Source organism: Neurospora crassa, linkage group II (assembly GCF_000182925.2).
Source record: "Neurospora crassa OR74A linkage group II, whole genome shotgun sequence".
NCBI lineage: Eukaryota > Fungi > Ascomycota > Sordariomycetes > Sordariales > Sordariaceae > Neurospora > Neurospora crassa.
Genome location: NC_026502.1, coordinates 724,676 through 739,680, shown reverse-complemented (window position 1 = coordinate 739,680; position 15,005 = coordinate 724,676). Strand labels below are relative to the sequence as shown.

Below are 15,005 nucleotides of genomic sequence, written 5' to 3'. Positions count from 1 at the left end.
CCCCGAATGACCGTCGCGACATTTGGATCCGCGTCGAAGGAAAATCTCACGAGAACCAGCCGCCCTCAGAGAAAAGCATCCCATTTGCGTGTGGTAACACAGGCCATGATGGATGAAGTAGTCATGTGTTAAGCGAGAACGGGCTGGCTGAAAGCGGTCAGGTCGCGAGATTTGCAGTTGCACAAAAGACACACGCGACGCCGGCTTCTTCTTTTTTCCCATCTTTTTCCTGAAATGTTGAAGGAAGGGAAGACGGAGCCCCAGACGGGAAGGAGGGTGCAGTGGAGCTCCTGATCATCGCGGGTTCACAGTGTGGGCCCGCGGGGTCATTCGGAGTGGACTTGGCGGCGGAGGAGGCGGGGGTACTGTAGAGGTATGTAGCGGACGGGACCTTCCACTGAGCAAAAAAGGAGGGGGCGTCCATCAACTTCCGTTGAAGATGGAAGTCGCCTCAGCCATTTCCTGCCCGTTGTCACCCACACCTCGGGCAACCAGTACGAACCCTGGAAATCTTTAGTTTTCTTCTCACACTCACAGCGCCATCCAACATCTTGGAACTCTCTCATTCACAAATGGCCAACAAAAGTCGAGCGACCAAGATCGCTCACGAGCGCGGACTGAAACCCTCGACGACTGCCCATCAGACATATCTGGGGGAGAAATAGTAAACAAAACTAACCACAACAATCTCGCGATAATGGCGTGCCCCGCTTCACAAACAAGACAAGGGACGACGGCAGTAACAGCAACAACAGTGGCTCCAATAGGTGACGACGCACGTGAAATTTCATTTGGACGCGTACAGTCAAATAATCGAATAACCAGAATAGAAATTGAACAAGAAAAAGAAAAGGTTTGATATCCTCCGGCCGAGATCTTTTTCGTGTTTTGGGCAAGGGGAAGGGTCCCTTTTGGAATCCCTCGACTCTTTTGGGTCTGGTCATCCTAGAGGTACTTGCACTTGCACTGCACAGCACGCATAATAAAGGCGGGTGCGCAATGCGTCAGTCACGGCGTCTCCTACATCACAGCCGCGCATCGTGGGCCAGAAATAGCCAGGAGACGTCTCACCAAAATCCCTCCCCCCTTTCCCCTGCTTGTCCGCGCCCGTCAGACGTCTGTTTGCGCGACCGGACGAATAGCTTCACATCCACAAAGCCGCGCTTCCCCTTTGTTGCTCGCCTCGTTATGCACTTCCTGACTGGTGCTTCGGAATCGAGGGCGCAGTGAAAAGGCTGGATTGGGCAATCCACTTAATCTATGTTTGGACTGTCCCCAAGAAAACCACAAGAGACATATGTATGTAGGTATTACTGTCATGGCGACACAAAGCATGGGCAAACGGACGGTCCCCCATCAGTAGGTAATCCATCCGCCCATGTGTGCAAATGGCATTCCTCGCAGACACTACCCAGACGCACTTCGTCCTGCTAGTCCGCACTCAGCACATCGGGCTAGAGGTATAAGCACCCCCTTGGCCAGTCTTCTGGTTCGCCAGATTACTGAAACGGTCAAACCAAGCCTCCGAGGCTAGGGAAATGGCTAAGCAAGATCCAGGACCCGCGCAGTACACGCAAACCCACAAGATGAGCAAGCTCGCGAGAAAGCCAACGAGCATCCAATTTCCGCAAATGCAGCCAGGCAAACGAAAAGCACCGATAGTCGCCGGCATGACATGCCCGACTCGAGACTTGGTTGCCGTTGTTCTGTCAGACCTGGCTTGGCCGTCTCACCAGTCATGGCAAACGACCAACCTTCTTCCGACTTTTGACTATTTCCCCAAAAGACGCCTTGGTGAAAGCCGGAAGCCGGGACGTGTCAGGATGTGGCTGTGCCGCTGTGGATCTTCTCACCTATATTCTCGTGTATCACACACCTAGGTACCCTGATCGCCGCTTTTGCTGCTCTGGTCTTGTCAGAGCCTTGCGGTGATTATACGGCCCAGTTGCCCCTGAAGGTGAACATGGTGGCTGCGTGAGAATTGCCTCCTGTTTGATGCCCAGTGTTTCCTATGCTCTTTTGCCCATACCTAGGTGCACAATTGACCTTCACATGGGGTGTTTGCTGTGTTTCCCAACCCTGCCTCGCCATGCTTGGGTTCTGTTCCAGGGGGGGGTCCGACATGGTCCGCCGATCAATGGATCCCAGACCCATGAGATTACAGGGGTGCAAGTAACCAGTACATACCTACAACACGTCCTTGTTTCCCTTTTCGTCACCAAGGTAAGCCTCGTGGTCGGTAGCCGGCGCGAGCTGCCTGGATGGTGGCTCTCCAGCTACACTACAGCATCGAGTTCTGAATACAAGTTGATACCTGGCCAGAGTCCTTCTGGCTTCTTGTGCCCTGTATGGCATGGTTCCCCACTGTCACCACCCTTTCCCGTTTCTTCCTTGTGCCATCTGCTTGCCCTGGCTTCCACCTCTTGTTATCCAAGGTGTAGTCGTAGTAGTGCGAATCCGTACCCCCTTTCCCTTGTGTTTTCTGACGATTGGGCTTGTTTGGTGAACTGCGGCGTCGAAAGGGCAGTGTTTGCCTCGAGACACCGTAGTCGAGAAAAAAAAAACAAAATAAAAACGTTCTGGTCGCCCGGGTGACTGACGACGGTGAGACACGCACACTTTCACCAGGCATCTCTTTTTTCATTCCTCTGTCCCAGGACTTCATACCATCGGCGCTTTATACCCTTGAATCCCAGCTCCGCTTATTGGCCCAACTCCGGGATCCAGACTGGCTTTTTCGGTGCCATTGAGGCCCAACCCAACCAAACAGAACAGGGCAGCATCAGCATTCCTAATCTTGCCCAGTATAGTCTTGTCATCCGCCGTCCCGCCCGTGGACGTCACTGAGCAGAGGTACCCTCTTGTACGCGCAAGCTACCGAGTCTACATAGTGTACTTGCATCTCTGCACCCCCTGCCACACCAGTCCTGATCAGTCCGGCCACAGTCTGTCCTCGCCCTAGTCTCTTGTCCGTTACCCAATTTCGGCGCGGGCCTCCCATCCATCCCCCCCTGCCTCAGTCTCTTTTGCCCGCAACCCTTTCCTCTCCCACTCTCTCTTTATAATATAACCAGTCGGGCACCTCTGCAGCACCGTCCCTTCTTGTGCCGTCAAATCAGCACAAAACACATCTTTGCACTCTGCTGCTTCTGGTCTAAACACCCTTCAGCCTTCCATCACCAACCTACCATTACATACGCTTCCGTCTACGGTTACAGCTTGCTACAGCTATCTACATACCTATCCGTACTCAAGGCTACTACGACGCCCGCAGCAGCCATGTCCCACAAGAAGGTTGGATTCCGGGACGACTCCCCTTCGGGTGCATCCCACTACTCGGATCACCAGAGGAGCGATTCCGGGGTCGGTTCTCTGAGTGGAAGCGACTGCGGTGTTCCCAACAGTGATCGTACCTACACACCCCGTGATTATGACGACCATCGGGACGCTCGCGAGATTCTGCGCCTCAAGAATGAGTTGACGCAGGCAGAGGACAAGATCAAAGATCTCCAGGCCAAAATCCAACACCTTGAGCGACTTCAGGTATCCCACAGCCAGCTCAAGATCACTCACAAGGAGGTCATTCAGAGTGAGGCTACACTGCAAGCACAGCTAGACGCGAAGCAGAATGAAAACGAAGTCCTATCCGATCAACTCACCGAGCTAAAGTCCAAGAATGCCGAGCTAGTGCAAAAGAACAAGGATCTGACCAGCGAAAACACGCAGCTCAAGGAGGAAAACAAGAAGCTGCGGGAACTCGAAGACGCCAAGAAACCCACAGACCTAAAGGACCCCAAAGAGTCGAGCGAATCCGTCGATTCGGAAAAGACAAAGAGACCCCGGCGCAAGAGCATGTCCATGCCCCCGCCATCCGACTCATCGGAGGACAGGAGACCTCGCCGAAGCTCGAGCCGACGTGCTCCACACAGAGAACACGAGAAGTTGGACATGGACAGTGAGTGGGAGCGACAGCTAGAGAGGGAGCGACAAATGGCACTGGCACACGAACGACCGGTCATTGACGAGGAGAAGGAGCGTCTCCGCAGCCGCTTCCGCACTCGGGGTGACGACAGCGATGCCAAGAGCAGCAGCCAATCTCTCCCATCTCTCCCGCCGGCCACCATCAGAGGCCAGCCACGGAACAGCCAGCGTGATAGCTACATTGAATCTTCTGGTCGCGGCGCACCCAGACCCCAGGTTCCAGGCCCTCAGCTCGTGTCGGCGAGAGATGCCTACGACTACGCCTATAATGCGCCCTCTTACCCGGCACCACAGTACGCGAGCATCCGCGAGCCAAGCTCTGCTGTTCCTCGGGCTGTGGCACATCATCCAGCTGTCTATGTCCAGGCGCCTGCTGGCTACGTTGACAACCGGTATCCCACCGATGATGACTTCCGTTATCAACAGGCCATCGCTAGCGCAAAGATGCCGCGGAGGTAATGAGTCTTTTTTTGATCAATCGCCACGGCCATCAGCAAAAACCATGCTTATTGTAACAACACCCGTCATTGGATACTTTTTTTTTTTTTTTCTTTCTACCTCGTCTTTTTGATTACTTCGCCGCAGCTGAGACCTCTTTTCTGCGTTTTCACCATTGCATGCCAAACATCACATTTGAATCCCCTTCCCCAATTGGCAGTCTTCGGATCTGCATCTGCACCCGGCAACAGATTGGGCTGTCGTCTCCTGCAAGGCACCTCGTTTTCGTTGGACTTTCGATATTGGCTGGTCAGCAAGGTTCACGCGTGGGCAGCAAGGAAGCAAGCGGACCTCCCAGGGGTCTGCCAAACAGCATGGCTGCACCGCCCTCCCGTCTCTCTGTGCCTGATTGACAGGACAGCAAGCAGTCTGCCGCGCGCCAGCGGTAGCAGCACCCATTCAGGCACTGCCGCCGCCATTCACACCCAAGCCTGACGGCATGCTCCCCTCCAAACAAAATCGAGAGGACGGCTGGCCCCACGATCGCGCACTGCACACTCAAGCAGGGATCGTCTTCTGGCGCCTCGCTTCCAGTCTCTTCTCGGACCGCAGCCAGGAACAGAAGAGAAAATTTTCATCATTTTTCCGAACCCCCTGTCAGCCGTCCAACCCCGCCATCCCCAATCGGTCAACTTGCGTCTTTCGTTCCGTTCGGGAATCGGAGGGGCAGGCCACCATTCGGTTTCGGTCTTAGTCAAGGGGTAAAGTGGGCAATCGGCCCGTCGGGGTTCGGGTGGACCCACGGAAGGAACAAGCTCAGAGAAGAAAGGAAGGAATCAAGGAACTTTCAGGTTCCAACCGTGGTCAACTAAGCGAGGTCAAGGCCAAGACGGGAACTTGAAACCATTCTTCTTCTTTTTTTTTTCTTCTTTTTTTTTTCTTTCTCTTCCCCTCTCCCCTGCCTCGAGCTCTTATTCACGTTTCCCACGTGTATAAGGTGTCGGCTCGGGCTTTCTCTTTTCTTACTTTCCCGGAGACGTCCTTCGGTCCCCAGCACCACTGCCACCACCACCACCGACTCACCGAAACACACGAGACACGCACAAGCCTAATCACACAATGTGCCAAAGCCACAATGGTCACTGTGTGTCAGTCTCCATCATCTCAACTCACCACGGTGACCGCGGTAACCACATTGATGGAGGACGTCTCGGTGCCTGACCGACCCCACCCGCCGGCGACCCCACTTCGGGATCTCCACTTCTTTCCACATCGGCATCGGCGCCGTGCCCGGGGTCCGGTTGCAACTTCACACCTTCATCCGATACCTCGCTCGCCGAGGTTCACCTTTCGTTCTTCCTTCCTTTCTTTTGTTTTTCTTGGTTGGCATCTCCTTTTCTTCTTTTTCTTCTGATAAAAGCACATTATACCCCTACGTCCCCAAAAACCATGTAGAACATTTTTCTTCTTTCATCATGTATACCCATTCATACCTGCTTGTTTTTTTGTTTCTCCCGCTTTTTGAAAGCTTGTCTCATTTGTGATTACGAATTGGACGGATTGGATGTATAATGGAATGCTGTCTTATGTACCTTGAGTGGATGTTATGTTATGTACTTTGCGGAATGGGCGGATGAAAAAAAGAAATGTGTTTATGTTTTGTAACGAATGGGTATATAGATGGGGTAGTCTAGAAAAGTGTCGGAAAAGGTGGGCGGTAGTACGGTGTCAATTCCATGGTTTCAAGTGTTTGCGTATAACTTTCTTGCCCCTTCATGGTTTTTAATTGTGGATTGGCTCGGCGGGCAGGACAGAGTGCGACGATTCTGCTTCGATACCTTAACTTGACTCTAGATATATCCAGTCTGTATCAGTTACGTTCCACAATTAACATGTCACGAGATTTATACATCGTTAGCACAGCGTCATTGTCAAGTGTCCAACCAACAGGTGGGCAAGTGTAGTTCTCGAGAAAGGTGCATGCAGGGCTTCTCTTCAAACATATCTCCTCAACATTACCTCACCTCACCTCCCCTGAACTCCCTCAATCTGTGAAAGCTCCATTTTGGTCCCCATGTCCAAGGCGGCGGCAAAACATCCAAATCAACCACATCTGCCTTGGTCGACAGCTCCGCCCTCTAATACCATATTCCATTCACGGGTAGCTTTACTTTTTTGCTCGGGACTGTTCCAGTTCTGTGATTCTGTCTTCGGGCTGTCATAATTTTCTAATAATGGGTTAGCAAGTTTCTTTTTTTTTTCTCACCGGAGTAGCCAGTATGCTAGAGCACTCGGCACCAAACTGAGTTGTTCAATCCTATTAACTGCAAGCCTGGATATGGACAATACTTCACTCAATAAGGTACTAGTATAGACTAGAATGGATCTTCGATAACGGCTATAGCCAAGAGGCGAACCTTGTGTCGGTGAAAATCCCGCTTGGTGTATGAGGACTTTGAGCGTGAGATTGCGGACTGTTTTCCTTGGTTTTCCATCGAGGAATATTCAAGAAGGAAAAATAAAAAAATAAAAAAACAAAGTCAAGTTCTCAAGAAGCCTGGAATGCGTCGAGCTGACCACCTAGTGAACGGTAATGATTTTCGACCCAAGCCTGTGATACCTTACGAAGACGGTGTTCACATATTCTGACTTACTTATGGGAACTAAACCGTGAGACCCGCATTCTATATTAACGTCGATGTGGCTGATTTCACCACAGCGTCTGTCGAGGACTAGTCTACCTCTAGGTAGTGGCGCAATCACCTGAGAGAAACTACCATGATTATGGCAACCTACCAACTAAACAAGCATCAGGATAGAGGACATATCCAGGGGCTACCATGACTAGGTAACTCTCTTCACAGACCCAATTTGCCGCCTCAGGAGTCCCGCCAACCATAGTACCAATGGGGTCATCATCATTTGAGCAAGCGCCCGAAGCAAAGTGAGGATCAAGAAACGACATGGGCGACTTTACTAAGGAAGGAAGGAATAACAAACGGCGTCATCTTACATCCACTTGGTCTTCTACTTCATGCAAAAAAAAAAGATACACAATGACCCCGAGGCGTCGCTCGGCCGGTAAGTTGCTCAGGATATCGTCGAGAAGTCCCAGGAGTTAGGCCGACGCTTTGGAGGCAAGGAATCGCGGCTGCCCGTTTAAGTGCACTTTCATTGAATTCGTGGTCACGAGGATGAACTCTCCATACATAACATGTTGGACAACCTGACGAGTGGTGCCGCTGGAACTTTTCATCATCGGTGCTGTTGGTCCCATACATCGGATTCCCTCATTTGTTGAGCTTCAGAAATCGGGAAACAACGTCAGCGGAATCAAAGATATCCGGCTCCTTTACTTCTTCTTTCTTCTACTGTAGTTTTCCTCCCAGCACTCCTTGGCCTATTCGCCACATTCCTACATTCCTTCCGCTCCAATTCAAGGCCCTCCATCCTAGAGAAATCTGCAACTAGCACACCGAACTCCGCCAAACGTAAGCCGATAACGTCGGGAAAAAAAAAACCGTTAGCCAACTATCACGTTGCGATCTGTCTTAGGTAATCTCCCCGAACTTCAAACCTCTGCATCGACTTCCGGGCGGGTTCGAAGACTTCCATTCTTCCATCCAATATCCCCCCGCAGCTCGTCCCGCCCTATCTGTTTCTTCCATGGATCTCAACTGACGGGAGGTAGCCCCCCCTCGCGTGCGTGCGTGTCCCTGGCGGTTCCAAGTACAGAAACAATGCAAGTGGTCCGTCCGCCTTTCCCTTTTCCTGGTTCATGAGTCTACCTAACCATCCAAACACCACAAGGCATCCGTCAGATAGGTAGGTAACTTTTAATCCTATCGCCAAATTACCATTTGGTTTCGTAACTTTCGTTACCGGCGAAGCCGAAAGGCAACAAAGAAGGGAATCCGAAAGGCAACAAGAGAAGAAACAGAACGAAACTCCCGGCAGCCTGACCTGGCTGAGGAGGAAATCATCAGCCTGGGCCATCACCACAAGTTGACAACGACATCAACGACTCTGGTTCCCTTGCAGACGATTTACGTACATTCATTTCTTCCAGACCTCTCTTTTCGAGACTATCTGTCTGCCTCTTCGATTCTGGATACCTATGCAACAACCAACCCGGGGGTGAATCCATATCTTTACCTGATCAACTTCTCACACTCTCTTCCCTTTTTTTTTTTTTTTTTTTTTTTTTTTTCTCTCTCCAATCATCATCCACGTCACTCGAACTTCGAGAGATATAGCCGTAACAGGAACCTGTCCCGGACGCTGTCAATAATACTTTACACGACATGATCACCAGCTAGAAATGAATTGGTATACTTTGACTTGATCATATCAATGATGAACCCCCCGTCATCGATGGAAAGACATAAAAACAAACTGGATGTGGAAACGCCTGGACAAACTGACTAGAGGTTTTGAAACCTATCAAGTTTCCAGGGGCGCGTTCAATTGTAGTTTACTGCATGGCGTGAGAGATGATTCACCCGCGTCTTTCTGGAAGAGTCAGGAGTGAGCATATATTCTATCAGCTCAAAAAGACAAGGACTTGTGCTTTACTCTGCACCAGACTTTGTGTATTGTGATGAAGTGGAATTAACGGAACTACCTCTAGAGAGCTTGCAAAGTATAGATGTCTATATAGACTTGCCCCCCCACCCCCCCGGTCCTCGATATCGAAGCAGATGAAGCCTTCGGGATGTTCTTCTCGCAGTTCGGTGCTCTGTTGAACTCATCCTCACAACTGCGCGCCAGTTAGCGTATATTAAACCAACCTTTTTGCTTAATACGCATAACTAATCCTTCAAAACCTTCAGCAAAACGAGAGATAACACGCTAAGGCGGTAGGACGTTGATCAAATACCATCATTCATTAGACTTTGCTCATCTCTCAACTAGTCATATCCGTTCTTCTTCCTCACCATATTTTCTTGCAAGGCCGTGCCCGTGAACGTCTTTTTTATGAAGCCGGAGCGGCCTGAGCGGACCCACTACCCTCGGCCTTCTTGGCACCACCACCGCCATCTTTATCCTTCTCCTTGTCCTTATCACCACCACCTCTTCCTCTCCCGCCGCGTCTTCTGCGACTGCGATTCTCACCCTTCTTCTCGCCTTCGCCCTTCTCCCCCTTGTCATTCTCTTTGTCTTTCTCGCCCTTGTCCTGTGCTGAGGTCGGTCGGGCCGAAGCAGAAGCAGCGGCGCCTCTCTCGGCCTTGGGAGTGCTAACAGGACGATCGGACCCATTTCCCTCCTGAGGAACGGCTTCCTTTGCACCACCAGCAGGGGCATCGCCCTTTGCTCCTCCCCTCGAATCAACACCCTTCTCGCCCTTTTCCTTCTCTTTCTCCTTGTCTTTGTCGCCGCCACCGCCGCCGCCATCGCGTCCTCTGCCCCTGCCTCTTCCCCTTCTTCTTTCATCATCGCGCTTTTCTCGCTCCCTCCCCTTCTCTGGTGCTTTCTCTTTCTCATTTTCCTTTTCCCTCTCTGGCACCGTCTTTTCCTTCTCTACTAGTGCACTCGCCCCCGCAGGTCCGGGAGCAGCAGTCTCCTTGTCCTTATCCTTGCCGCCATCTTCCTTCTTATCGGTATCCGATTTGCGCTCTAAAATCGTGACGCTCGCCCGCGCAATCGTTACGGGACTCGAGGCTATAGCCTTCTTCAGCGCCTCGGGGTCCGCAAAGTCGACGTAGGCCAAGCCCTTCTTTCGCAAATCGATGGAGTTGATGGCGCCGAAGGCTTGCAGAGCCTCGCGTAGTGTTGACTCGGTGACGCCCTGTGTTTGGTGAGCGTGCTTGATGAAGGCTTGGGTTGGACCTGTGGGGGCCGGAGTGGATGGGGTGTTGGCTGTGTTGTTACCGGGCTGGACGTTCTCTTTAGCTTCGCCTCCGCGGCCACCACCCCTTTGCCTGCCTCCAGTGGAAGGCTGCTTGGGAGAACTAGGTTTTTGCGAGGCTGATAAGGCCGGCGATTGGGCATTTACAGGCGTCGAAGGCGTCGAGAGTGCAGATGGAGTCGCCTGTGTGGAATCCCTCTTCTTGAGAATCATTGTTGGCTTGATTGGCGGTTGTGGTGTCGCGACCTCAGCAGGTTTGGTCTCCTTGCCGGCATCTGTTCCCTTTGACTTTGATCCTTCCTCTGTAGTCCCACCTCGGCCTCTCCTTCCGCGCGTTCTTCCGGAGGCTGACTCTCGTCCCCTAGCAGACGCCGAAGGCGATGCAACAGCCGAAGAGTCGGCAGCATTGGCGGGCGTCGAAGAGCGTTCAGAGCTAGCCGGCGCAGGAGTTGTCTCCTTCTCCTTCTTCTCCCTGGATGCAGTTTCTTTGGCAGCACTGGCATTGGCACTGGCAGTAGCAGCAGCGCTGGCCTTTGCGTCAGCCTCAGCCTTTGCTGCCTCCTGACGTGCCTTTCTGTGAGCGTTGCCCGGGCTGAGGCCCAGGTCACGTTGTAAGATGCGTGCTGCTGCGGCGATGCCTGCCCGTCGACTCTTGGGTAGCTCCGATGTTGCGTCGCCGGAAGGAGTCGACTGAGTGGCGGATTGTGACGAGCTCTGGGCGGCCTTGGTCTGGGAGTCGGCCTTTGAGCTGGACCGGGCGTTGTCCTGGATCTGGCTGGCAACCGTATTGGCAGCTTTGGCGGCTTCCGCTGCAGCACTTGATGCGCCCCTTCTTGTCAAAATCTTGACATTGTCCCTCGGTTTCTCTGAAACCTTATCCGTCTTCTCGCCCTTGGCTTCTCTAGCCCGCTTTTTCAACTCCTCCAGAGTAATAGTCGCGGTGGCAGTCTTGGTCTTTCCTCCCTGCGATTCCTGTCGAGCATGTTGCTTGGCGCTCCGGGCAAGTGCCGCCTCCTTGGCTCTCTGTGCTTTCTTCTCCTTAAGATATTCGACGAGTGGCGTGGTGGTGACCTTTTCGGGCTTGGCTGATGTTTCCTCGGCATTCGGTTCACCGGCGGTATCTGTAGTCTTGTGGGCATCGGGATTGGCAAGGCTCTCAAGAAAGGCCATAAACTCAGGCTCCTGGTCGATAGTGCCTTGGCGGTTATCCACCCTTTTCTTGTCGCTAGGGATCTTCTTGTGAATCGACAACTCGACTGTGGGCGGCAGGTTCAGGACCGGGTCGTTGTATGATTCCTTGGCGTCCTCCCAAACGCCATTCTGTACAGCTTGTGAGAGCACTAAAAGGTCATCTTTCCTGATAACGTGAATATAGGCGCGGGAGGGTCGAGATGGCCGTGAGGGACTGTGACACATGATTGTGTGAGAAGCGCGTTGGGGAGAAGCTGCGGTGATGTACTTACTGCTGGGAGCTCTTGCCAGGCCAGTATGAAAACCAGTCAACCTTGCCATGGCCGACTTTCCATTCATCGCCGAGGATTTTGAAGAACTCTTCTTCGGTTAGCAGGGGAGGAAGTCGACGGACAACCACCTTTTCGCCCTCGGACTGAGGCTTGGTCTTGGGTGCGTTCTGGGCATCATTGGTGGCCTGGCCGGCAGCGGTGCCATTAGGTTTGCGCAGAAGCAGCTGGGGCGCCGCCATCATGGTTGAATTTTGAAGCTACCGTGGCTTGGAATGGTCGGGGTATGTGTAGTTTCTGGGTGGAGTCTCGAGCTAGTGTAGAAATCACAGCCTCATGCTTCGCTCACAGTATTGGCGGAATGATTGTCTATCGGTGGTTGATAGAGCTGTCTGTCGGCGTACTAAGTACTGGTGGTCGAGACCAGCGGGGGCTCGTGTCGTGATGGGAGACTCCGTCTTTGGAGAAACGACAGTTTACATCAAGCTGTCGATGTTGGTGAGAGTGGAGGGCGCGGCTGGCGCGAGCGGTGTTGGATGAGTGTTTCGGGTAACAAATCCAAAGAGCAATGACGGGATGCGATTGCTGAGTGAAGTGGAAAGGGTGGAGCTTGGTCTTTAAGGTACGGCGGTACCTACCGCTCAGCCTTATCGGATTCGATAAGAAATCCACAATCCAAGTGCCCCGCAATTCCGGGGATCCAGAACTTCGTTTGCTTTAAGGGAGTGCACAGACCCACAGCGGCTGAGGGGGGCAGCTCTCGGCGCCAATGTGCGCGCGTGATTTGGCCTGCAGCGCAATCCATTCAGGGCACTCGCCCACTGGCAAACCGCAGTTGGCCACGGGTCCCACGCAGTACCTTCACAGTACCAGTAGGTTTCCAGTGGGTGGGTGGCAGGCTGCCCGCCCGGTCACAGTTCGAGGTCGAGGTCGAGGTTGATTCCAGCCCCATCCATTCAACCTCACCTCAGCCATCCAGATCCCGCGCTCGGCATCGTCGTCATCCTTAGAATTTCATCCCAACAACAAACAACAACCCAACACACCCGACAACACAACTTAAGTCTAGCAGTGCCCTCCCACTTGCACTTGGTGGCCCCAGGACCCTTCAATCACGAATCCTTGCGACCCGCGATTCATCTAGCGACATTAACAATTGCGGAACCCAAGTTCCATCGCAGCCTTACACAAGCATCCCTTCGATTGATAAGATATTTCGCCCGCTGCTCGCTGCTCGCCCATCTTGCAACTACAGCCCGTACACCAAAAGGCTCGAGTCCGATTATATACAACCATCATGTCCACGATTCCAAAGCCGGGTCCGGCTAATCTTCGTCCCGGAGCCGGTCTAGATGAGTGGCTGGAGGAGGCGAAACAATGTCATTACCTTCCTGAGCCTGTCATGAAGCAGCTCTGCGAAATTGTCAAGGAAGTTCTTATGGAAGGTACTTGAGCACCAACTACTAGTCAGGATTACACATGCCCGCGCGCGCGCGCGCGTTCGCATCCCGTGTTCCCAAGGCGCGCACGACAAGGGAACTTGTCCAGCTGACTTGTGTCCCCACGTCATCAGAATCGAACATCCAGCCTGTTGTTACGCCAGTCACCATCTGCGGTGATATTCACGGCCAATTCTACGATCTCCTCGAACTCTTTCGCGTTGCTGGTGGCATGCCCGGTGAGACAAACGTCCAGGCGCCCAAGACCGCAACAACCGTCATCACATCCGAGGACATCGAGCCCCCAACGGAAATCACAGATCCCAACCTCAAGAAGAAGATCAAGAGCAGTACAGACAGTGAGGCTGGGGCTGGAAGCGAGAAGGAATCCCCAAGTGAAGAGACCCCCCAATCCAGCGCCAACACGGGCTCTCAATCGGCCGATACTCGCTTCGTCTTCCTCGGAGATTTCGTGGATAGAGGGTACTTCAGTTTAGAGACATTTACCCTTCTCATGTGTCTCAAGGCAAAGTACGAAGGCCCCCCGTTCTAGTTCTGGTTCGGTTCACGCTGCTGACACTTTTCGCCCAACAGATACCCAGATCGCATTGTTCTAGTGCGCGGTAATCACGAGTCCCGACAAATCACCCAGGTCTACGGTTTCTACGAGGAGTGCCAGCAAAAGTACGGCAACGCCTCTGTCTGGAAGGCTTGCTGCCAAGTGTTTGACTTTCTTGTTCTTGCCGCCATTGTCGACGGTACCGTTCTCTGCGTCCACGGCGGTCTCAGTCCCGAGATCCGCACGATTGACCAGATCCGCGTCGTTGCGCGTGCTCAGGAGATTCCGCACGAGGGTGCTTTCTGCGATCTTGTGTGGAGTGACCCAGAAGACGTCGATACATGGGCTGTCAGTCCACGTGGCGCTGGTTGGCTGTTCGGAGACAAGGTCGCGACAGAGTTCAACCACGTCAACGGTTTGACAACCATTGCAAGAGCGCATCAGCTGGTAAATGAGGGTTACAAGGTGGGTCATCACTTTTTGTTGCTCTCCACAGTTATGAGAAGGAATGCCAGCTAACCTGCGTTTCTCATCTAGTTCCACTTTGCCGAAAAGTCGGTCGTAACCGTATGGTCGGCACCCAACTACTGTTACCGTTGCGGTAACGTCGCATCCATCATGACGGTGGACCGCGACCAAAACACAAAGTTCAGCATCTTCTCGGCCGTGCCAGACGATCAACGGCATATCCCCGCAGGCCGAAGGGGGCTGGGTGACTACTTCCTATGACAGAACATCGAGGGCGCGAGGTGAGGTGAGAGGGCGGTGTTATGATTGTCTTGTTGTCAAGAAAGCATGTCGTTGCGTTATGGGCAGGTCACGTTTTGTCGTCGGGAATTGGTGGCAACCACTCCAAGGATCCTAATTTTCATGTATGACATTCTGCCTGGGATTTATACTTGGCGTTTCCGAGGCGTTATACTACCCAATTTTGTGTTTCAAGTGCCAGAATGAGGCTATGAAAGTGCCAGCGACCACTATCCCGTTGTTATGGCTTTTACCGTTGTTCAATCATTAAGTGTTGGAGCCAACACCAAAGCGAAGTGGCGGACTTGATGATAGCTATGAAGGGAGAGTCGCAGGGAAGATGATTTTGGCTAAACACAAATAATAGGGGCAACTGGAGACAACCAAAACACAAGATTGTGGTCTGTGCGTGATTGTTTCGATCTCTTGATTGGCTCCCAACAATACAAGGCCTCTCTTGTCACCAACATCCAACAAATAGCCAGAGCCAGTGCAAGAGCTGACCCTCGAGGTCACGGGCATGAACGAACATG

General features: G+C 52.6%; 3 protein-coding genes across 3 annotated transcripts; 2 read left to right on the top strand and 1 right to left on the bottom strand.

Annotated features, from left to right (window-relative positions):
* The first annotated feature begins 2,625 nt into the window (after positions 1 to 2,625).
* NCU03433 (hypothetical protein) lies at positions 2,626 to 6,333 on the top strand. The gene has a single exon (XM_951626.2). The coding sequence runs from the start codon at positions 3,280 to 3,282 to the stop codon at positions 4,438 to 4,440; it is 1,161 nt and encodes a 386-aa protein (XP_956719.1). The 5' UTR covers positions 2,626 to 3,279; the 3' UTR covers positions 4,441 to 6,333.
* Positions 6,334 to 9,147: 2,814 nt separating this feature from the next.
* NCU03435 (hypothetical protein) lies at positions 9,148 to 12,317 on the bottom strand. The gene is made up of 2 exons (XM_951628.2): positions 11,731 to 12,317; positions 9,148 to 11,672 (listed from the first exon to the last, which is right to left on the bottom strand). Exons 1-2 carry the CDS (start codon positions 11,970 to 11,972, stop codon positions 9,395 to 9,397), a joined length of 2,520 nt encoding a protein of 839 aa, XP_956721.2. The 5' UTR covers positions 11,973 to 12,317; the 3' UTR covers positions 9,148 to 9,394.
* A 308-nt stretch (positions 12,318 to 12,625) lies between these two features.
* tng (tangerine) lies at positions 12,626 to 14,862 on the top strand. The gene is made up of 4 exons (XM_951629.3): positions 12,626 to 13,172; positions 13,301 to 13,697; positions 13,761 to 14,190; positions 14,263 to 14,862. Exons 1-4 carry the CDS (start codon positions 13,025 to 13,027, stop codon positions 14,452 to 14,454), a joined length of 1,167 nt encoding a protein of 388 aa, XP_956722.1. The 5' UTR covers positions 12,626 to 13,024; the 3' UTR covers positions 14,455 to 14,862.
* The last annotated feature ends 143 nt before the right edge of the window (positions 14,863 to 15,005 follow it).

Bases quoted from the DNA above. Each gene is read 5' to 3' on its own strand.
- NCU03433 (XM_951626.2), top strand. From the start codon at position 3,280: ATGTCCCACAAGAAGGTTGGATTCCGGGACGACTCCCCTTCGGGTGCA.
- tng (XM_951629.3), top strand. From the start codon at position 13,025: ATGTCCACGATTCCAAAGCCGGGTCCGGCTAATCTTCGTCCCGGAGCC. The intron at 13,698-13,760 runs GTACGAAGGCCC...TTCGCCCAACAG, and splicing joins CTCATGTGTCTCAAGGCAAA to ATACCCAGATCGCATTGTTC. The intron at 14,191-14,262 runs GTGGGTCATCAC...TTTCTCATCTAG, and splicing joins TGGTAAATGAGGGTTACAAG to TTCCACTTTGCCGAAAAGTC.
- NCU03435 (XM_951628.2), bottom strand. From the start codon at position 11,972: ATGATGGCGGCGCCCCAGCTGCTTCTGCGCAAACCTAATGGCACCGCT. The intron at 11,673-11,730 runs GTAAGTACATCA...CATGTGTCACAG, and splicing joins CCTGGCAAGAGCTCCCAGCA to TCCCTCACGGCCATCTCGAC.